This window comes from Bos mutus, unplaced genomic scaffold, assembly GCF_027580195.1.
Source record: "Bos mutus isolate GX-2022 unplaced genomic scaffold, NWIPB_WYAK_1.1 CTG202, whole genome shotgun sequence".
Lineage (NCBI taxonomy): Eukaryota > Metazoa > Chordata > Mammalia > Artiodactyla > Bovidae > Bos > Bos mutus.
Window position 1 is genome coordinate 225,550 of NW_027219475.1, and position 24,283 is coordinate 249,832.

A 24,283-nucleotide genomic window follows, 5' to 3' on the forward strand; every position below is an offset into this window, starting at 1 on the left:
CAGTTCTGTTTGCTAGGAGTCTGACAATGGTCTCTGTGAGCCAACATCCCAGTGTCCACAGTGCTGCTTTCTTCCTGGATGCTCTGCGGCTTACTCTTTTCCCAGCCGTTCCTGGTTTATATGTGGCCTCATTCCTTGACTCAGGGCCCTCTTTCTTCTTCTCCTTCTCCTCCTTTTCCTTCTCCTTCTTCTCCTCCTCTCCTCCTCCTCCTCCTCCTCCTTCTCCTCCTTCTCCTCCTCCTCCTCCTCCTCCTCCTTCTTCTTCTTCTTCTTCAGATAACAGTGCCTATTCCAACTGTTCTTCCTCACTTACATTTCCCTCTAACTGGAGCTTTGCAAGGTGATCCATCTAAGGGTATTAGGGCTAAGGAGGTGATTAGGCTGGGCTCAGGTGATTAATACACATTGTTCCAGCTTAATCTCACCATCCCAAGGTCCTTATTAATCACATCTGTGAAGCCCCTTTCTAAATGTAAGGTAACATATCACAGGCTCCAGGATTGGGATGTGGACATTTCTGGGGGTTCATTATACTGTTGACCACCTCACTGGGCACATCACATCCTTTCACACAGTCTTTAGAAGTTTTCTCAGGAAGCAGGATTCAGCTCCCCTGCCCTGTAAGTGCTGGTTGGTCTTCCTCTGTTCATAATCACTACATCCTTGTGGTTGAAATAGAAAGATGGTTCAGATCAGATCAATCTCTCAGTCATGTCTGACTCTTTGCGACCCCATGAATCGCAGCACGCCAGGCCTCCCTGTTCATCACCAACTCCCGGAGTTCACTCAGACTCACGTCCATCGAGTCAGTGGTGCCATCCAGACATCTCATCCTCTGTTGTCCCCTTCTCCTCTTGCCCCCAATCCCTCCCAGCATCAGAGTCTTTCCCAATGAGTCAATTTTTCGCATGAGGTGGCCAAAGTACTGGAGTTTCAGCTTTAGCATCATTCCTTGCAAAGAACACCCAGGGCTGATCTCCTTCCGAATGGACTGGTTGGATCTCCTTGCAGTCCAAGAGACTCTCAAGAGTCCTCTCCAACACCACAATTCAAAAGCATCAATTCTTTGGCGCTCAGCCTTCTTCACAGTCCAACTCTCACATCCATACATGACCACAGGAAAACCATAGCCTTGACTAGACGAACCTTTGTTGGCAAAGTAATGTCTCTGCTTTTGAATATGCTATCTAGGTTGGTCATAACTTTCCTTCCAAGGAGTAAGCGTCTTTTAATTTCATGGCTGCAGTCACCATCTGCAGTGATTTTGGAGCCCCAAAACATAAAGTCTGACACCATTTCCACTTTTTCCCCATCTATTTGCCATGAAGTGATGGGACCAGATGCCATGATCTTCGTTTTCTGAATGTACAGCTTGAAGCCAACTTTTTCACTCTCCTCTTTCACTTTAATCAAGAGGCTTTTTAGTTCCTCTTCACTTTTTGCCATAAGGGTGGTGTCATCTGCATATCTGAGGTGATTGATATTTCTCCTGGCAATCTTGATTCGAGCTTGTGTTTCTTCCAGTCCAGCGTTTCTCATGATGTACACTATATATAAGTTAAATAAACAGGGTGACAATATACAGCCTTGATGAACTCCTTTTCCTATTTGGAACCAGTCTGTTGTTCCATGTCCAGTTCTAACTGTTGCTTCCTGACCTGCATACAAATTTCTCAAGAGGCAGATCAGGTGGTCTGGTATTCCCATCTCTTGAAGAATTTTCCACAGTTTATTGTGATCCACACAGTCAAAGGCTTTGGCATAGTCAATAAAGCAGAAATAGATGCTTTTCTGGAACTCTTTTGCTTTTTCCATGATCCAGTGGATGTTGGCAATTTGATCTCTGGTTCCTCTGCCTTTTCTAAAACCAGCTTGAACATCAGGAAGTTCACGGCTCACATATTGCTGAAGCCTGGCTTGGAGAATTTTGAGCATTACTTTGCTAGCATGTGAGATGAGTGCAATTGTGTGGTAGTTTGAGCATTCATTGGCATTGCCTTTCTTAGGGATTGGAATGAAAACTGACCTTTTCCAGTCCTATGGCCACTGATGAGTTTTCCAAATTTGCTGGCATATTGAGTGCAGTATTTTCACAGCATCATCTTTCAGGATTTGAAATAGCTCAACTGGAATTCTATCACCTCCACTAGCTTTGTTCGTAGTGATGCTTTCTAAGGCCCACTTGACTTCACATTCCAGGATGTCTGGCTCTAGGTCAGTGATCATACCATCGTGATTATCTGGGTCGTGGAGATCTTTTTTGTACAGTTCTTCTGTGTATTTTTACCATCTCTTCTTAGTATCTTCTGCTTCTGTTAGGTCCATACCATTTCTGTCCTTTATCAAGCCCATCTTTGCATGAAATGTTCCTTTGGTATCTCTGATTTTCTTGAAGAGATCCCTAGTCTTTCCCATTCTGTTGTCTCCCTCTATTTCTTTGCATTGATCGCTGAAGAAGGCTTTCTAATCTCTTCTTGCTATTCTTTGTAACTCTGCATTCAGATGTTTATATCTTTCCTTTTCTCCTTTGCGTTTTGCTTCTCTTCTTTTCACAGCTATTTGTAAGGCCTCCCCAGACAGCCATTTTGCTTTTTTGCATTTCTTTTCCATGGGAATGGTCTTGATCCCTGTCTCCTGTACAATGTCACGAACCTCATTCCATAGTTCATCAGGCACTCTATCTATCAGATCTAGGCCCTTAAATCTATTTCTCACTTCCACTGTATAATCATAAGGAATTTGATTTAGGTCATATCTGAATGGTCTAGTGGTTTTCCCTACTTTTTCAATTTAAGTCTGAATTTGGCAATAAGGAGTTCATGGTCTGAGCCACAGTCAGCTCCTGTTCTTGTTTTTGCTGACTGTATAAAGCTTCTCCATCTTTGGCTGCAAAGGATATAATCAATCTGATTTCGGTGTTGACCATCTGGTGATGTCCATGTATAGAGTCTTCTCTTGTGTTATTGGAAGCAGGTGTTTGTTATGACCAGCGCATTTTCTTTGCAAAACTCTATTAGTCTTTGCCCTGCTTCATTCCATTTTCCAAGGCCAAATTTGCCTGTTACTCCAGGTGTTTCTTGACTTCCTGCTTTTGCATTCTAGTCCCCTATAATGAAAAGGACATCTTTTTTGGGTGTTAGTCCTAAAAGGTCTTGTAGGTCTTCATAGAACCATTCAACTTCAGCTTCTTCAGCATTACTGGTTGGGGTATAGACTTATATTAATGGACAAAGTCAGGTGAAAGTGAGGCAAAAGTCAGTCTTCTCATCCAGTGGACATCTCCTCTGCTGGATTGGGGATGTATGGTCACAGTTTCTGGGGGAGAGGAAAACCCAGAGCACTGAGTGGAATGCTCACTGTGTCCCATCTCCTCCCTTTCAATCTTAAGAGTTCCTGGCCCTCAGGATGGTGAGCGAGGACCAGCAGTGTGCTGGGTGGCTAGAAGTTTTCTACAATGGGACTTGGGGCAGTGTCTGCCACAGCCCCATGGAAGATATCACTGTGTCCATGATCTGCAGACAGCTTGGCTGTGGGGAGAGTGGAATCCTCAACTCTTCTGTTGCTCTTAGGGAAGGTTCTAGACCCCAGTGTGTAGATGGAATCCAGTGTCAGAAAACTGACACCTCTCTCTGGCTGTGTCCTTCTGACCCTTGGAATTACACTTCATGTTCTCCAAAGGAGGTAGTGTCCAGGTGACTTACTGTTTCTGTGTCTATCCCAGCCCTGTAGGATGTCGTTAGTGCGGTTTTATATTTTGCAATCTAAGTGATGAATTTAGGTCGAATCTACAAAATGTGTGTGCTTGTATTTGTAGTGGAATGTGGAGACAAATATATAAACAGTTACAGTTGTTTCAGCTAGTGGTCACATGCAGTGAATGCTTCAGTCCAATAGATAATGAGCCTGTATTTACCCTTGTCGTTTGGACTGAACCAAGGATGATAGATATTCATGTTTGGGGACAAGCCTACCCCCAGCTGTCCCTGATCCAGTATTTCTCATCATTGCTTCTACAGGAGGGAGACACCAGAGCTGTCCAACTGCTGCCCCCTGCACAGGTACGTCAGCCCCGCCCCCTCCCCTGTGGCTCCCAGGGACTCCTTCTTCCCACAAGGGGCAGTCACAGGAGGGGCTGCTGCCTTTTCAGACAGAGAGACGCTCCGGCTCAGGGGAGGAGACAGCAAGTGCTCAGGGCGGGTGGAGATCTGGCACAGCGGCTCCTGGGGCACCGTGTGTGATGACTCCTGGAGCCTGGCAGAGGCTGAGGTGGTGTGTCAGCAGCTGGGCTGTGGCCAGGCCCTGGAAGCCATGTAGGCCACAGGGTTTGGCCCTGGAAATGGGAACATCTGGCTGGACGAGGTGCAGGGGCCAGGAGTCCTCCCTGTGGGATTGTGCTGTGGAGCCCTGGGGGCAGAGTGACTGCAAGCATGAGGAGGATGCTGGTGTGAGGTGTTCTGGTGAGTGAGAGGCTCGGGGTCTGCCCTGGGTGAGCTGGGGCAGCGCAAGGACAGTGGGCTGGGCTGGGGGGTGGTGGGGAGTTTGTATTCAGACAGTGTCCCGGTCCTGGGGCCTTGATCTATGATGTAGAAGCTGGGAGGACTGGACACTGATTTTGTGGAGACTGAAGGGTGATTTCAGGGCTCAGGAGAGAAAAATGGGCTGCCCTGCATCTGGTCAATCACCCTGCTCCCAACTCCTGTTTTTTCTCTGGGTGAAAAAATTGCATTGCCCTCCCCAACCACACCCTAGTAAGTGGCTCAGACAGTCAAGAATCTGCCTGCAATGCAAGAGACTGGGCTTTGGTCCCTCAGTCAGGAAGATCCCCTGGAGGAGGAAATGGCAACCCACTCCATTATTCTTGCCTGGAGAATTCCATGGACAGGGGAACCTGGTGGGCTATAGTCCAGGGGGTCACAAAGAGTTGAACACGACTGAGTGACTAACACTTTCACTTTCACCTATTTCTGGCCAATTTTCTTTCTCCAAACTCCTACTTTTTTTGGCTGTAAGAATTACATTGCCAGCCCCGCAACTGCCCCCCAGTAAGTATAGTGCCAGGATTCCTGGGCAGGGTAGATATTCAGAGTCTTGGGACCTGTTCTGTGGATTCTCTGACAATGAAAGAGAGCAAAGAGCTTGAGGAGCCCCTGACTGGTGGGGGTGAACCAGAGCAGTATGTTGGGGAACTCCTCTGCCTTGGTCCCCTGGGTCAGAGGGTTCTCATGCCCAGGGGTCCAAGAGAAGCTGATTCCCATTTTGAAGAGTCTAAAGTTCTCCCACCTGCCCTTAAGTGTTGCTCCTCATCAGTGAGATGCAAATTCCAGGCCTGTTTGATCCCCAAGGAGAAGGGATGAACTGGGTCCTCAGAGGCTGTCTTGGCATGGCAGCTCCCTGATAACCCCTGGCTCTGCCTTGGGGTCACACTGGCCAGAGTGGAGTTGACCCATCTCAGGATGAGACCCAAGGGAGCCCAGTCACTGTCTAACGCTGGAACACCATCATCTGGAGCTCCCGGAAATGCTGGCTCAGGGATTTCTCTATGCCCAGGACCTTCTCCACACCCTCTTGCCTTGTTCTCCTTAGGGACCAGAACAACCTCAAATCCTCTCCCTGGTGCCTTCTCCCTGCCTGAGGTCCTCTGCTTCATATTGGGAGCCCTTCTCTTCCTGGTCCTCATCATCCTGGTGACTCAGCTGTTCAGATGGAGAGCAGAGCGCAGAGGTGGGCTGCAGGGGGAACTGGGGACCAGGGAGAGTGTGTGGAGGCAGGAGATGGAGCAGATGTGAGGAGAGAAACCTGGGCCAGGTCTCTGTTCTGAGTCTGCAGACTCCATGTGCTCTGTGCTGATCTCTAAAGGCTGAGTGTACACAGGTTCTTAGGACTGGGATGTGAATTCTCATATGACATGGCCTCTTCTGTGAGAGAAGAAAGAGTTGAGGCTGAGCTGTGGATTCAGGTCAGATGAGGAGAGAAGGTACACACACGATGCATGGGGTGGGAGACAATGCTGAGGTCCCAGCAGCCCATGTGAGCACTGGGGAGATGAAGGGTGGGCTGGCTGGATCGGGGTATCTGGAGCAGCATCTCTGACCTGCTGGGGGATCTCTCAGCCTTATCCAGTTATGAAGATGCTCTTGCTGAAGCTGTGTACAAGGACCTAGATCACCTTGTGACACAGAAAGGGGATCTTCTGGGCAGCCCAGGTGGGTGTCTCTGCCTGCCCTCCTGGGACTTCTGGTTGTCATCACCCACTGGCTGTGCACATCTTCTCAGTGTCTGCAGACCTCATGTATACCCCAAGCTCACAGAGGCGGCTCTCCAAAGAGAGATGAGCCCCGAGCCTCCATCTGTGCTGCAGTAGCCAGGCCTGTCTCCGCGTTTCTTCTCAGTCTTAACACATGTTCTGTGGGTGTCCGGAGGGTCATTTCTGTGTATTCTGTGACATTTTCCTACACTTTACGATTCCTATCAGATGACTCAGTGAATAAAATGCCATGTTACATGAGGGACAATGAAGACAACAATGACCACAGATCTGATCCAGGTAATAGAGGTGGACCCGCTGAAACTGGATGTTGGGGAGGAGAGTTTCCCTCATAGAGATGAGATGCAAGGGAAACAGTATTCCTTTAATGGACCAGAGGGATCCCTTGTGTCCAGATGGGGTCTGTTCTCCCCCTTCTCTAGCTGTTCTGCAATGTCTCATGCTGGGGCTGGGCTCTCTGTGTCCTTAGTCACTCTCATTCGGTCACAACAGGCACATATTTAAAAGAAAACATTATCTGGAAACATCTCTAAAATCATTGTGGATGGTGACTGCAGCCATGAAATTAAGACACTCGCTTCTTGGAAGAAAAGCTCTGACAAACCTAGACAGTGTATTAAAAAGCAAAGACATCACTTTGCTGACAAAGGTCCGTATAGTCAAGGCTATGGTTTTTCCAGTAATCATGTACAGTTGTGAGAGCTGGACCATAAAGAAGGTAGAGCACTGAAGAATTGATGCTTTTGAACTGAGGTGCTGGAGAAGACTCTTGAGAGTCCCTTGGACAGTAAGAAGATCAAATCAGTCAATATTAAAGGGAATCAACACTGAATACACATTGGAAGAACTGATGCTGAAGCTGAAGCTCCAATACTTTGTCCACCTGATGGGAACAGCTGACTCATTGGAAAAGACCCTGATGCTGGGAAAGATTGAGGGCAGAAGGCGAAGAGGGTGACAGAGGATGAGATGGTTGGATGGTGTCACCGATTCAATGGACATGAACTTGGAAAAACTCCGGCAGATGGTGAGGGACAGGGAAGCCTTTCATTCTGCAGTCCTTGGAGTTGCAAAGAGTCAGACATGACTTGGCGACTGAACAACAACAACAACATCTGGAAAACATAATTTGTCAAAATTTTATAGTAATGCTCATTGGTATAAGAGTTGCTTTGAGATATGTAATTTTAATCGGGAAATGTTGTTGTTGTTGTTGAGTTGCTCAGTCATGTCTGACTCTTTGTGACCCCATGGACTTCAGCACGCCAGGTTTCCCTGTCCATCATCAGCTCCTGGAGCTTGCTTGAACTCATGTCCATTGAGTCAGTGATCCTATCTAACTATCTCATCCTCTGTCATCCTCTTGTTCTCCTGCTGTCAATCTTTCCCAGCATTAGGGTTTTTTCTAATGAGACAGTTCTTCACATCAGGTGGCCAAAGTATTGGAGCTTCAGCTTCATCATCAGTCCTTCCAGTGACTATTCAGGGTTGATTTCCTTTAGGATTGACAGTTTTGATCTCCCTGCAGTCCAAGGGACTCTGAAGAGTCTTCTTCAACACCACAGTTCAAAAGCATCAATTCTTTGATGTTCAGCCTTCTTTATGGTCCAACTCTCACATCTATACATGACTACTGGAAAAACCATAGCTTTGATTATATAGACATTTGTTGGCAAAGGAAGTATTGATATGTATAAAATCATTTGTTTGGTTTATGGGCACACCAGCATGAAATACAACCTTAGAAAAAATTCTGTTGCAACAAAGAGTGACTGGTACTTTTGTTTAGTGGCTCAGAAACTCTGGGTCAGAAGGGATCTTAGGTATTTCCCAGACCAACCCACTTCCTGTGGTTTCATCTGACCCTTGCTCTGCCTTTGGAAGCCCCAGATCAGAGGACTGATGCCCTTGGTGAGGATTACGATGATGCTGAAGAGGTACCATTGCCTGGGGCTCCTACTGCCTCTCAGGGGAGTGAGGAGGAAGTGCCCCCAGAGAAGGTGGATGTGACGAGGTCCTCTCAGACAGGTGAGTGGAGTTAGCTGATCTCCTGCAATCTTTGGTCTCTATCCTGGAAATGGTGAATTTGAGCTGCTCAGTGTCCATCCCTCATAGATATTCCAATTTTGGATGACCTCAAATAGTTGATAGCATAATTTTGATCTTATTCCTTTCTTTAATGCTTTCAGACTCCTGGGGAGAAGAGGAAGCACTCTAGTATTAGTAACTGTGTCTGCATGGCTTTATCCTTCATGTGCCTGCATTAACACTTGCAGATTACTTGAGCATATTTACCTAATACAAAAATAGAATAACTGAATAACCTTTTGTGCTGTCTCATATGTGAAATGCAGTTAGAGATTTTAAAGACTATGTTAGTATTGGAATTTGTAAAGCATTTTTATACTTTAAAATGCACTCTGACCATAGGTCAACCCAAATATGTGTAAAGTGGATGGTATATATGGCCCTAAAAAACAAAAGCATGATGGTGGATTATGGACTCAGAATTTGTGGGCAGGTTCATGTTAATCTGCTCCACACATTTCAGTGGCCAAGGAAATACACTCATTCTCCATCAAGGGTATTTCTCCATCTGAGGTTCATGTGTTTCCTGGGGAGGGGCAACTGCAGAAGGATCCTGTGGTTGCTTTTGTGGGCTTTGGGGAACACAAGTCAAGACCACCAAGAGCAGAGTTGGATGGTCAGTGAGGAGCTGAGATTTCTCCAGATGTGATCTTCTACCTCCCTCTCCTTGTTGATTCAGACCTGTTGATTATGAAAAAAGAAAATTTTATACCCCTTCTAGAGTTTCTTCCCTTCTTGGGCATCTCCTTGCTGATTGTGTAGCCTGGGAACAGATCTTTAATCCAGGATTTCCCATTTGAGTTGAGACCTCAGATGGGCTGAATCCTTTTTTGGGGGGTTGGGGGTGGGGAGGGACAGTGCTGCAAGACTTGCAGGTCTTAGTGCCTGAAACAGAAATTGTACCTGGGCTACAGAAGTGAAAGCACCAAGTCCTGACCACTGGACCACTAACTAGCCAATTCCTGGGCCGGATCTTGAGAAGACAGCCCTGATCCATCCTCACTGAAATAAACATGAAATAGCCTGAGCCTCCCTGAGTGCACCTGGATCCCAGGGATGCTTTGTCATCACCACTTATTTGACTCACTTCCACCACAGGGCTCTGTCAGGTCCCTTTGCTTCAGTTCTAATCAAATGTTTCGTTCCTACTTCAGGTTCTTCTCTGAATATCTCTAGAGAGGTGGCTGATCCTAGGGAAGAAGAAGAGAGCCCCTGGTTGCTCCAGGGGGAGGAAGCAGACACTGGGTACGATGATGTTGAACTAAGTGCTCTGGAAACATCCATAGTTACTTCCCCATGATGTATTAAATATGAGATGTTGTCTCAGATATTCTAATTGCCCATATTTTAATAGAGTAGTGCTGACCTATAATTGTATTATATGGAAATTGCTCATAATGAAATATTCTCAATAAAATAACTTTTTGCTTTGTTGACAATGGCAAGATTCATTCCAAATGCTCTTAGAGGATTGGTACTCAATCACAATTTCCTTATAAGGAAATACCAGATGAGTGAACTGACTTGTCTCACCTCCCCAAATGCTAATTAAGGCATGACTTCACTCAGGCTCAGAAATGCTCCAGGTCACTCTTCTTAGACAGCAGATTCTAAACTTTGTCCACACTCACACCTTCATTCTTAGCAAGGTGAACTTGTGTGGGGGGCGGAAATCCTAAACCTTCCTATATGCTCTTCCCCTTTCCCAAGATGTCACACCATCTGTTTTTATTCAGTTATTGGGCACCAGATTGGGTGTGAGTTTCAAAGTTGAGGGTAAGAAATTGGCTGGTGGAAGAGAATGCATACAGCTTTCCTTACCCTGCCTAAATTCTCAAGGCCAATTAAAAATCTCACTCTACATAACTACCTCTTCCTTTTTATCTCCCATTCCCTAGGTTACTTTTTTCAGTTTTTTCCTCAAGTGCATATAGACTCTTTATCTCTCTTCTCCCATGTCTAGTTGGTTATCAAATCCTTTTAAATCTAGTCTTGCCTCTCCATCACTTTCTACTACTTCTTCAGGATGTTGTCATTTCTTGTCTGTCCAATTATCTAGCATTTAAAGTGAATTACATCAACTCGTATCTCTCTCCAAGTTGGTGAAGGGCAAATCGGTGCTACCTCATACCCTGTATCCAGGTGGGACAAAGTGAAAATGTTAGTCACTCAGTGGTGTCCGAATCTTTGCCACCCTGTGGACTGTAGCCTGCCAGGCTCCTCTGTCCATGAGATTCTCCAGGCAAGAATACTGGAGTGGAGTGGGTTACCATTCCCTTTTTCAGGGGGTCTTCCCCACCCAGAGATCGACCCCAGGTCTCCTGCCCAGCAGGCAGATTCTTTACCATCCGACCCACCACTGAGGGGCATCAGGTGGGATAAAGGGGCAAGAAATTGGAGAATAAGACAGAGGGGATCTAGAAGAAGGGATATAGACAGAAAGATGAGGGATTTGGGGCTATGTGAGTTTTATTGATGTCAATGGAGGCATCTGATATGACTGAACTCTTAGAGGAAGAATTTCAGACCAATAGGCTTCTCTGAAAACATGTTGTTTAAAGAGTCCTTTAATCTGGTAACTGTTGAAAATGTAAATGTGATCCTGCTGTGATTGTTCAGGGTAGAGAGAGCTGTCTTGTAGGGGTGACCAAGTAAACAATACATTTCCACAATACCCTGACTCCCATCCCATTTCATTGTGGACATTTGGAGAAGCTGCTGAACTAATATAAGACCTGAGAGTGCTGGCCTGAGTATGATTTGTGGCCAACCTGTTATTTAGTTGATGGCTCTGGATGATGTCCAAGGCTCCAACCTACTCTCATGCTTGTAATCTCTGTAATTTTTTTTTCTGTGCTGGGGATTAGAGATCCCTAGGGTTTCTCCAAGTGCAGCTCATGTGGCCATTTGCCATTGGGAAGTGATGAAATAAGTGACAGAGTAAAGTGTACCCATAAAGAATATTATATTTTATTCCTGATTCACGGTATCCATGAAGCCAAAAGAGCTGGTTACTATAATTCTGGGTGATAAAAATCATATAAAATTATGGGAGAGGAGAGGAGGACAAGATTTCCCACCTAGACTTGGGAGAGTCTCAGGATGAGCCTATTATGGATTGAGTGCTCAAAACTGGCCAGGAGTTGGTGAATAGACTTTTGGACTGTTTAGATCAGGAAGATGAGGGCAATCATTCCAAGTTATCCATGTGGCCTGTGAAGGGGCCTTTTGTGAGGGGTGGTTTGGGAGGGTTTATCGTTCCAGGGTCTGTCACAAAAACAAGAAAACTTCTCTGCAGAGTATTAATTATGACAAGGCAGCCAGAATGTCATGTGGGGAAAGTATTTATAGGAAATTCTTTCCTATCTGTAGTGCACTTAGCATGTTAAGCTTGGAGGCCTGTCCTATGTTATTTGGGAAGACCCAGTGAAAGTCTCTAGGATTTTTCTGAAACCTCACAGGCACTTACCACCCATAAATACTTTATTCTGGCAGAATGGAGTAAGTTACAAAGACATGAAAATGTCAGGGATTATGTTTCATGGCAACTTTCAATGTAAAACCCTGTGTCGCAGGTAATGATATGATTTCTACAGATGAAAAAAAAATTCCTTTAATCATAGTTCCATGTAAAAACAATAATTATGAAGAAGACAGGATTCTCATTTATTTGACAAAAAATATTACAGAGTTGTCTTTTAAGAATTTCTTGCTTCAAACATGGTGCTACATGGTGCTAAGCTCCACATCATCATATCCAGGCTCTTCTTGTCTCAGGACCAATGAGGACTCCTTCTCTTCCACCCCAGAGTCAACAGTTTCTCTCAGAGACTTCAGAGACATGCCTGAAACAGTAAGGAGAGTCTGGTTTTAGTGGTGACAAAATGACAAGACACAACCTTTGATGGAAGGATAGTAAAAGGGGCCACAAAGTATCTGAGGTGAGGGGGAGCACCCAGCATTGTCTAAAAGTCTAGATTGAGCTACTTCATACTGACTCAGCTACTCCATGCAACATCTTGTCTGGACCTTGGAAGTTGGAAAGAAGATGGACCAATAATGGCCAGGAGTGGAAAGGAGATGTGCATGCCTCTTCAACACTCGGTGGGTCTGATTTCTCAAGAAGTAGAGACAGGAGATGACCTCTGTAGAGTGCCTTAGATGCCCTCTTCTGAGCACCTCAGCAACAGAACCAGCCTGACAAGCAAGCTCTATGAGAACACTCTGGGTCCTCTGTCAGATGCCAGAAATGGGCAACTCAACCAAATTTCACAACCTCCTGCTCCCCAGGGACCATATCCCCACATATAGGCAGAAAGCCTAGTCCTTGGGAATGAGGGTCTTCATCTGGCAATTGAAGTGAGAGAAAATTTTCTCTTGGTTCCCATCTAGTGCTGAGATTTATGATTCTGTAGTTAAGGCTATTTCAGATTCTGCTTTAATAGTGAGCAATCAACTTTAAATATATGGTTACACAGATTTCTCAAAACAAGTTTTATAGCTCATAAATTTAATTTATACTGCCATTAAAAACATTTCAGATTAGTTCTCACAATTTGAAAAATCTCCAAATTTATTGTCAAAACATATATTTCAATTTGGGGTATGAAAATGGAAACAAAGCCTCTGTAACTCATACAAATGTGTCTTTATCCAATTGATGATGGACACGGACAAGAGAACACAGTATGTTCTCCTCTTAGAAGAGATGAAGTAGCTCCAATATTCCAGAGATAATAAAAAGTCAATAATACCTGGTATATGTGGTGCATGCATGCTCACTCGTGTTTGACTCTTTGCAACCCCGTGGACTATAGCCCACAAGGCTCTTCTGTCCACATGATTTTCCAGGCAAGAATACTGGAGTGGGTTGCCATTTCTTTCTCCAGGGACTCTTCCTGACTCACGGATCGAATTCAAGTCTCTTTTGTCTCCTGCATTTGCAGGCAGAGTCCTTACTACTGCACCACCAGGGAAACCCAAACAAGGCTACCCCAGTTCTGATAGTAAAGAAACACTGACAGTTGATGAGTCAAACTCATCTTCTCCATGATGATGAAGTTAGGCTACTGAGCTGTCAACTCACCAGTCTGGGAATACCTGGCACCACCTCTATCATCTGGGAAAAAGTTATTCTCATTCATCCCAGGGAAGAAAGGATTTATGGGAACAGGTAACTCATCAACATCATCATAACCATTTCCTATGGTGTTGATGTTCTGTCCCGGAGGCTCTGAAAACAGATAAGAACTTAGGTGAAAAAGCAAAATATGAGTTGGACTAAGTGATGCTCCAAGTCCCTTCTGAGGCAGAGATTCAAATAAATGACTAATATATACTCCATATTCCAGGGCTGTTAAAGGCATGTAGTTTATTTCAGTGTGCTCAGAAATCATTTAAACCTTCTAAATATTCCAATATATCAGGGTCAATCATATTTTTCTAGTATGGTCTCTCATATCATAAAGCATCAACAAAATCTATAATGCTATGAGTTTTAGGTACTCTTTTTGAGCATGTGGTACAGAGTTGTAACACATACTATGCACATAAAAGTGACTGGGGAGCATGAATCTGATCCAAGAGAACCCAGGTGTCTGTGCTCTCTGAAGCTCTGGAAGACACAGAGCTGGTGGGAGAGGGAGCCTGGACATCTGTTACTCAGAGACAGGATATTCCACCATCCCAGTTACAGGACGCCTGGGTTTCAGTCCCTTTTAGTCGTCCATCTTTACTAACTGGAAAAGGTCCAGGAAGGCATTCTTCTTTCTCTGTGCATGTGAGCATGCTCAGTCATGTCCGACTCTCTGCGACCCCACGGACTATAGCCTGCCAGGCTCCTCTGTCCATGGGATTCTCCAGGCAAGAATACTGTAGTGGTTTGCCGTGCCCTCCTCCAGGGAACCTTCCCAACCCAGGGATCAAACCCTATCAAGACACAAGACACCCGCTTGTGTCTCCTGCATTAGCAGGTGGAGTCTTTATTATCGCACCACCCGGGAAGCCCATCTAGGTATAAGAGTCTACCCCAATTCCAACAATAAGAACAACTGACTGTTAAGTGGGTCAAAACTCATCTTCTCCACACGATGAAGTCAGGTTACTGAGCTGTCAACTCACTTGTCTGGGAATAACGGGCGCCACCTCTGTCCTCTGGGGAAAAGTTATTTTCATTCATCCCAGGGAAGAAAAGATTTACAGGAACAGGTAACTCATCGACATCATCATAACCATTTCCTGTGGTGTTGATACGCTGTCTCAGAGGATCTGTAAACAGACACGGACTTAGGTGGAATAGCAAAGTATGTGTTGGACTATGTGATGGCCTAAGTCCTTTCTAATGCAGAAGTTCAAACAACTGATAAATATAGACTCTATATTCCAAGGTCGTGTCAAAGGCATGTATTTGATCTCACAGTGCTCAGAAATCATTTAAATCTTTTAACTATTTCAATATATCAGGGTCAGTCATATTTTTCTAACACGGTCTCTCATATCATAAAGCATCAACAAAAGCTATTATGCTATGAGTTTCAGGTACTATTTCAAGCATATGATACAGATTTATAACATATACTGTGCACTTATCAGTGACTGGGGAGGATGAATCTGGACCAAGAGAACCCAGGTGTCTGTGTGCTCTCTAAGGCTCTGGGAGACACAGAGCTGGTGGGAGAGGGATCCTGGACATCTGTTACTCAGAGACAGGATATCCCACCATCCCAGTCACAAGATGCCTGGGTTTCAGTCCCTTCTAGACCTTGGTTGACCTTAGGATCTCACCTCCAGGGGTTGTCCATCTTTATTATCTGGAGAAGACCCAGAGAGGACATTGTCCTTTCTCCAGTTCCTTGTAAGTAAGAGTTTCTGGTCATTGGTAACTACCAGCACTGATCACTCCATATATTCCAGGGCTTATCAATAGCAATATTTGTGTCTCAATATATACAAAAATCCATGAAATAATTAAAATATCAGACTGAATCTGGATCCAACTATAGTTTCCAATGTTCTCTTTAGCCACACAATTTTGAGTTTATCAGTTTCAGATATTTTTTAAATGGTCTTAAAATCTTTAATGGTACATTAGATAATAATGTACTATTAGATCCATGCATGCTCAGTTGCTTCAGTTGTGTCCAACTGTTTGAGACCCTGTGGACTGTAGCCTGCCAGGCTCCTCTGTCCGTGGGGATTCTCTGGCCAAGACTACTGGAGTCAGTTGCCCTGCCCTCCTTCAGAGGATCTTCCTGATCCAGGGATCAAACCAACATCTCTTATCTCTCTGCATTGGCAGGCAGGTTCTCTACCACTAGCGCCACCTGGGAAGCACTACATATTCAGTCTGTAACTGGGTAGAAGTGGCCATGAATACAGAGAACTACGTCTGACCTTTCCACTTCTGAGGTCATAGAGTGGGCAAGAGAGGGAAAAAGTTGTTGTGAACTAGAGAAAAGAGATCCTTCCTGTGGATGATTAAGACATCCTGTGATGTCTTAATCACAGGAAGAGATCCTCAGACACAATTCCTCCTCCGCATCCCCACCATCCAAGGGAAGACCTGCTACCTGAGGCAGAGTCGGGGTCTCCATCCTCTCCATCATCCCCTGTGTAATACGGCAGCTTAGTTGCTGAGTCATCAGACAGGTTACCTGGTAGGGAGAAAAGCATCATAGAAAAATGGAAACCTTTGCCCTGTCATGGTAGGATGCCTGCTGTCATAGTTTAGAGGAAATATTGAGACTTCAGACTTGTAGAGAGAAGGCTTGGAACTCCATGTGAAGTTGGCTTAATAAGGTTAGGTCTCTGTTTGCTGAAAATAACACACAGCCAACTCATGATCAGAGGGGAGGGCGTGGGACTTACCTTGGCTGTCCAACAGGTCCTTCTTCCCTGGTTTTATGATGTCATCAATCTTCTGGTACACAGCTTCATCAACAGCAGCTTCAAAATCAGATAACTCTGGGAAAGTGGCATGAGTTAGAGACTGACCCTGGAGTTAATCCCTTTATCAACAGAAAAGGCCTTCAGTGCTCTCCAGCGTTGCCCCTTGGGGAACCACTCTGGGCTGCTCAGGCTCCTTTCTTAGCTACATGGAACAGAACTAGATTTCCTGACCCTGACCTTGATCTCACACTCAATATCCACTGGCACTGTTCACACAGGAAGTCATAATTCTCAAGAAATTTTACATTCGACCCAGGACCAAGGATTCCATTCTTTCAAATCCTGTTGTCTACTGTAGAAAAGGTGGGATTTTACCAGATAATGAGCATGGAGACCAATACTTGTGCACTTTCTTGATGTCACAACAGACTCAATTCCTTTCCCACCACTTTCCAGATCATTTAGCATCCCTAAGGCCCACCTTGGTGCTCTGCTCTCCATCTGTGTAGCTGAATCCCCAGGATGATGAGGACCATGAAGAGAAGGGCTCCGAGGATGATGCAGATGATCATGGGAAGGGAGAGGATGCCAGGGTCTGGAGCTGAGTCAAAGTGGACCATAGGGTTTTAGGAGGGTCATAAGTCCAGAGAAACCCTTCTGTCCTTATACTGGTCTTCTTCTGAGTCTTCAAGACCATGAAGTCACTACTAAGACACAATGGGTTTGCCTGAACCCCAAGATGTGATCGACAGAGGTCTTTCCCTGAGCTATGTCAAGTGTCTTCTCATTTTGGTTCTAGAGGATTTTTACAGGATGAAAGTTGGTAAAGCTCTGGAGGACATCAGCTGCCACTGCTTAACAGGATTGTAAACGAGATCATTAAGGTTTTCTGTACTGATATGGGTAGTTTTGTTGAAATATAAAGATATATAGTGCAAGTGCCTGAAAATATGGGGATCTCCACAATCACACTGCTCAGAGCAGCAGAACCACTTACTTCCATGGCTGGAGGGAACTGCTGTTCTCTCACAGTGAGAGAAGGAAAAAAAGAATGGATTACTGTACTGAGTTAATTGGAAAAAGCCATCAGGTTACATCTATCATTATGGGCATATCATTCTCTCCCAGATCCCAGGAAATCAGATAATAGCTTTTTCTCGAGCCAGAGCACAAAGCAGCAGGTTATCCCAGGAAGTGCTCTGGATACAAACTCACATTTGTCCTCCACTCACTAGGATGAACACCGAGCCCCTCACTCACCAGAGCACCTCACACCAGCATCCTCCTCGTGCTTGCAGTCGCTCTGTCCCCAGGGCTCAGCAGCACAGTCCCACAGGGAGGACTCCTGGCCCCCGCACCGCACCTCATCCAGCCAGATGCTCCCGTTTCCAGGGCCAAATGTCGCAGCTGGCACAGCTTCCAGGGCCGGGCCACAGCCCAGCTGCTGACACACCACCTCAGCCTCTGCCAGGCTCCAGGAGTCATCACACACAGTGCCTCAGGAGCCGCTGTGCCAGACCTCCACCCGCCCTGAGCACTCGCTGTCTCCTCCCCTGAGCCGGAGCGTCTCTCTGTCTGAAAAGGCAGCAGCCCCTCCTGTGACTCCCCTGGTGGGAGGAAGGAGCCCCTGGGAGCCACAGGGGAGGGGGCGGGGCTGACGTACCTGTGCAGGGGGCAGCAGTTGGACAGCTCTTGTGTTTCCCTCCTGTAGAAGCAATGATGAGAAGTGCTGGATCAGGGACTGCTGGGGCTGGTCTTGTTCCCAAACAAGATTATCAAAGGTCCTTGGCTCAATCCAAACAACAAGTAAAAACAGAGGTTTCATCATCTAATGGGCTGAGACATTAACTACATCTTGCCACAAGCTGAAATTTCTTTATCTCTTTGCTGTTTACCAGGTCCATACCGCACAACGAATACAAATACGTGGAAACACAGACAGAAACATAGCCCACCTTTTTCTAGATTCAACCTAAATTCATCACTTAGACTGAAAAACATAAAATCACACTAACAACATCCTACGGGGTTGGGACAGACACAAAAACAGAACAGTAATTTACCTGCACATGAGATATAGGCTTCGTCCTTTGGATAGCATGAGTTGTAATTCCAAGGGTCAGAAGGACACTGCCAGAGAGAGGTATCAGTTTTCTGACAACGGATTCTATCTACCCACCGGGGTCTAGAACCTTCCTAAGAGCAACTGAAGTGGTGAGACTTCCACTGTTCCCACAGTCAAGCTGTCGGCAGATCATGGACACAGTGATGTCTTCCATGGGGCTGCGGCAGATACTGCCCCAGGTCCCATTGTAGAAAACTTCCAGCCACCCAGCACACTCCTGGTCCTTTCTCACCATCCTGACAGCCAGGAAATCTAAGATTGAAAAGGAGAGGAAACAGGACATAGTGAACAATACCCAACTCAGTGCTCTGGGTTTTCCTCTCTCCAAGAATTTGTGACTATACATCCCCGACCTAGTTGAGGAGATGTCCACTAGGTGACAAGAATGACATTCGTCTCCCTTTCATCTTACTTTGTCTTTTTGTGTCTATTTCTACCACAGTGATGTCATGGATATGAACAGAGAGAAAGACTAATCTGGGTACCTGCAAGCAGGGGGAGCTAGATCCTGCTTCCTGGTAAAATCTAAAAAGGATCTGTGAATGGGATGTGATGTGGATACTGGGGTGGGGGGTGGGTAGGCAGAATAATGAACTCACAAATCTCTACATCATAATCTGTGGAACCTGTGAATATGTTACCTTACATTTGAAAATGGACTTTACAGATGTTACTAGGATAAGGACTTTGGGATGGTGAGACTAAGCTGGAATATTGTGAATTAACCACCTGAGTCCAGCCTAATCACCTCCTTATCCCTGGTATCCTTAAATGGATAACCTTGCAAAGCTCCAGTTAGAGGGAATTGTAAAGAAGAATGCTCAGAAGAGACATAGTTTGCTGTAGGTCTGAAGAAGAAGAGGGCTCTAAGCCAAGGAAAGAGGTCACAAAGAAACCAGGAAAGGCTGGGAAAGGAGTCCTCCCTGTGCCTTCAGGAAGATCGCAGCTCTGTGAGCACCAGGATGTTGGCCCACGGAGACCGTCAGCAGACTCCTAGCAAATAGAACTGAACAGAGTAAATCTGTGCTTTCATTACAGCACCAACGGGATCTCTAGACTTTACTACCACAGGGAACTGAAAAGAGAGCTCTGCTGTCGTGTGGAAACTGTAAGAAACGGCTCTGCCAGGAAACACTGCTGAGAAGAAAGAACAAAAACGTCAGCTGCTGCAGGAGGCAGTGAAAGCACCTCGTCTTCACGTCTGCTGGAACCACAGGTTCCATGGGAGAAAGCCTCCTTCTCTAGTCCTTTCAGCATCTCTCCCTCAGGGCTTAGAACCCCATCCTCCAGCCACCCCCATTCCCCAGCCTGTGGACAGTGTGCAGCACAGACCTGAGCAGATGACCCCAGCGTCCTGCTTGTGTCTGCAGTCGTGCTGCCCCCAGCCTCGGGAAGGGCACCTCCACACGTGGGACTCTTTTCCTGTGCAGTTCAGATCGTCCAGCCAGATGGGCCCTGATCCTGCCCCGAAGTGAGCAGACCTCGTGGCATAGAGGGCTTCTCCACAGCCCAGCTGCCTGCACACCACGCGGGCATCGTCCAGGTCCCAGCCGTCATCACAGATGGTGCCCCAGGAGCCCTGGTCAAGGATCTCCACTCTCCCGGCGCAGTGACCGCCCCCGTCCACCAGGCGGAGCTGCCTGCTGTCTGAGGAGAGAGAAATGGGACAATGGGGCATTGACAGGGGAATGAGAAGGGTCTTCTGTTCTGTGGGACCCTCACCTGAGCAGTAGGGGGAGCTCTCCTCTGGGGATGCTGAGGCCGCTGGTTCAGACACGGGGTACTTGCACTGGGGCAGCACCTGGGTTTGGTTTCCTGCAGAAACAGCAATGATTAGAGAGCTGGGAAGCTGAACAACTGGAAACTGATTTAAGCTAAATAATGATCTAGTGATGGAGCCTGAGATGGGAGCTATAACATAGCAGCAAAGTTAATGTAATTTTAATCTCTATTGAGACTTCTGTGTTTGAGAATGCCAAAATTTTTCTTTTACGCTATGTATTGCCCTAAGAATGAGTTACATGTGTCTTTGTGAATTATGGTTTCCTCACTGTTTATGCCCAGTAGGGGGATTGCTGGGTCAGAAAAGGAAACGGCAATCCACTCCAGGACTATTGCCTGGAAAATCCCACGGACACAGGAGCCTGGTAGACTACAGCCCATGGGGTCGCAAAGAGTCGGACATGACTGAGCGACTTCACTAACACTTCACTTCATGCTAATTTTATTCCTAGGTTTTGAAGGACTGTGGCTCAGATCCTGAACTCTTATTGCCAAATTCAGACTTAAACTGAAGAAAGTAGGGAAACTACTAGACCATTCAGGTATGACCTAAATAAAATCCCTTACGATTATACAGTGAAAGTGAGAAATAGATTCAAGGGATTAGATCTAATAGACAGAGTGCCTGAAGAACTATGGACAGAGGTTCATGACGTTGTACAGAAGATGGGGATCAAGACCATCCCCAAGAAAAAGAAATGCAAAAAAGCAAAATGGCTATCTGAGGAGGCCTTACAAACAGATGTAAAAAGAAGAGAAGCAAAAAGCAAAGGAGAAAAGGAAAGATATTCCCATTTGAATGCAGAGTTACAAAGAATAGCAAGGAGAGACAAGAAAGCCTTCCTCAGTGATCAGTGCAAAGAAATAGAGGGAAACAATAGAATGGGAAAGACTAGAGATCTCTTCAAGAAAATTAGAAATACCAAGGGAACATTTCATGCAAAGATGGGCACAACCAAGGACAGAAATGGTATGGACGTAACAGAAGCAGAAGATATTAAGAAGAGGTGGCAAGAATACACAGAAGAACTATACAAAACTGATCTTCATGACCCAGATAATCATGATGGTATGATCACTCACCTAGAGCCAGACATCCTGGAATGTGAAGTCAAGTGGGCCTTAAGAAGCATTACTATGAACAAAGTTATCGGAGGTGATGGAATTCCTGTTGAGCTATGTCAAATCCTAAAAGATGATGCTGTTAAAGTGCTGCACTCAATATGACAGCAAATTTGGAAAACTCAGCCGTGGCCACAGGACTGGAAAAGGTCAACTTTCATTCCAATCCCAAAGAAAGGCAATGCCAAAGAATGCTCAAACTACCACACAATCACAGTCATCTCACACGCTAGCAAAGTAATGCTCAAAATTCTCCAAGCCAGGCTTCAACAGTACATGAACCATGAACTTCCAGATGTTTAGGCTGGATGTAGAAAAGGCTGAGGAACCAGAGATCAAATTGACAACATCTGTTGGGTCATCAAAAAAGCAAGAGAGTTCCAGAAAAACATCTATTTCTGCTTTATTGACTATGCCAAAGACTTTAACTGTGTAGATCACAACAAAGTGTGGAAAATTCTTCAAGAGATGGGAATACCAGACCACTTGATCTGCCTCTTGAGAAATCTGTATACAGGTCAATAAACAACAGTTAGAACTGGACATGGAACAACAGACTGATTCCAAATAGGGAAAGGAGTATGTCAAGGCTGTATATTGTCACCCTGTTTATTTAACTTATTTGCAGAGTACATCATGAGAAATGTTGGTCTGGATGAAGCACAAGCTGGAATCAAGATTGCCGGGAGAAATATCAATAACCTCAGATGTGCAGATGACACCACCTTTATGGCAGAAAGTGAAGAAGAACTAAAGAGCCTCTTGATGAAAGTGAAAGAGGAGAGTGAAAAAGTTGGCTTAAAACTCAACATTCAGAAAACTAAGATCATGGCATCTGGTGTCATCGCTTCATATGAAATTGATGGGGAAACAGTTGAAACAATGGCTGACTTTATTTTCTTGGGCTCCAAAATCACTACAGTTGGTGACTGCAGCCATGAAATTAAAAGATGCTTCCTTCTTAGAGTAAAAGTTATGACCAAACCAGACAGCATATTAAAAAACAGAGACATTACTTTACCAACGAAGGTCTGTCTAGTCAAAGCTATGGTTTTTCCAGTAGTCATGTATGGATGTGACAGTTGGACTATAAAGAAAGTTGAGCACCAAAGAATTGATTCTTCTGAACTGTGGTGTTGGAGAAGACTCTTGAGAGTCCCTTGGACTGCAAGGAGATGCAACCAGTCCATCCTAAAGGGATCAGTCCTGAATATTCATTGGAAGGACTGATACTGAAGCTGAAGCTCCAATACTTTGGCCACCTGATGTGAAGAACTGACTGATTTGAAAAGACCCTGATGCTGGGAAAGATTGAAGGCATGAGGAAAGGGGATGACAGAGGATGAGATTGTTGGATGGCATCAATGACTCAATGGACATGAGTTTGAGTAAACTCCGGGAGTTGGTGATGGACAGGGAGGCCTGGCGTGCTTCGATTCATGGGGTCACAAAGAGTTGGACATGATGGAGTGACTGAACTGAACTGAACTGAACTGATATTGTTCTCCATAGTGGCTGTATCAGTTTACATTTCCACCAACAGTACAAGAGGGTTCCCGTTTCTCCACATCATGCCCAGTATTAATCGTTGTAGATTTTTTTATAATGACCGTTCTGACAGGTGTGAGGTAATACTTCATTGTAGTTTTGATTTGCATTTCAAGAAGGAGGGGATATATGTATACATATAACTGATTCACTCCTTGAACAGCAGAAACTAATACCACATTGTAAAGCAATTATACTCAATTAAAAAAATTATGTTACATTAGCTGTTCTAATCCTAAATCTATCTCTAATTAAAAGATGCAAAATAAAACCTTTTCTGAAGGATTTCTATAATTTTATACTTCTATGTCTGTCATTTTAAAAATGCTTACATAGAAGAGATCTCCTGGAAAACCAAGAGGAAAAAGGAGACATTAGAAAGTATTCCCAAAGGTATTCAGCTACTAGAGTTATCTAGCAGAGAATTTAAGTAGCCGTGATTACAGTGATTATAGAATTAGTTGACAAGATATATCTTGTCAGAAAAATGATAACAAGAAAACAAATAAAAATTCTAGAGCTGAAACTTAATAACTGAAATTAAGAACTAGAGAATGAGTGTATCAGCACATTAGATCAGCACAAGGTAGAAACTGTAAAGTAGAAGATCAGAGGACAAATATTCATCTATTTAGAATGCAGCTCACATGGTAAGTGTCCCGGTTATATTGCTATATAACAAAGTTTTCCAAAAATGTTAGTAGCAGTAGGAAAACAAAAACAAACAACTTCATTTTACTTAAGACTTTCCGGGTCAGTAACTTGGGACAGACAAACTTGGCAGTTCTGTCTTGGGATTTTCATGTGGCTGCACTTAGATGTCATCTGGGGCTGAAGTTGTCTGAGAACTTGACTGAACTGTGGTTACATAAGGAAATTCCCCGTAGTATTTCAAGGGTAAAGGGACATCATGTCTGCAATCTAATTCAGAAAGATTTTACATATTCAGGGAGAAATGGGGTGAGAGGCAAACCAAGAGGAAAAGAGAAAGACAGAAACAGACAGAGAAAGGAAGACTAAAGCAAAATACCAACACTGGGAAATCCAGGTGAATGTCATCTGGAAAGTTTTATTCTTGCAATTATTCTTGCAACTTTTCTGTAAATCTCAAATTAGCTCAAAAGAAAAAAAATTAAAAGGTGAAAACAAGTCAGAGAGAATTCATTGCTCAGACACTTACACAGGGAAAAAAAAAATACTAGTAACATCAAAAAATAAAATGCCTAGGAGACAAAACCCAGTAAAAGATGAGCAAATCTTCTGAGAGAAATTCAAGACCAAATTGAATAGAGGAATGTATGATGTCAGTGAGTTGGAAAACTCAAAATTACTACAGTCAATCATCCTCAAGTTTATATTTAGATTAAATCAAATCTCAGTCAAAATACCTTATGCTTTTTTGGTGAAAAATGATAAGCTGACTCACAAGTTTATACAAAATGCAAAGACCAAAAACAGCCAATGTG

The 24,283-nt window shown here is 44.7% G+C and overlaps 1 protein-coding gene and 1 pseudogene across 1 annotated transcript in view; one reads left to right on the plus strand and one right to left on the minus strand.

Moving 5' to 3' along the window:
• Positions 1-9,786, plus strand: part of LOC102270223 (antigen WC1.1-like) — a 110,505-nt gene extending 100,719 nt beyond the window's left edge. Inside the window, 9 exon segments of the mRNA XM_070366758.1 lie at positions 3,389-3,681; positions 3,938-4,058; positions 4,148-4,355; positions 4,357-4,457; positions 5,548-5,721; positions 6,111-6,207; positions 6,507-6,544; positions 8,156-8,293; positions 9,508-9,786. Coding sequence (XP_070222859.1) covers positions 3,389-3,681; positions 3,938-4,058; positions 4,148-4,355; positions 4,357-4,457; positions 5,548-5,721; positions 6,111-6,207; positions 6,507-6,544; positions 8,156-8,293; positions 9,508-9,653 — 1,316 coding nt within the window. The 3' untranslated portion in view covers positions 9,654-9,786.
• A 2,229-nt stretch (positions 9,787-12,015) lies between these two features.
• LOC102273823 (antigen WC1.1-like) overlaps positions 12,016-24,283 on the minus strand; it is a 137,340-nt pseudogene continuing 125,072 nt past the window's right edge.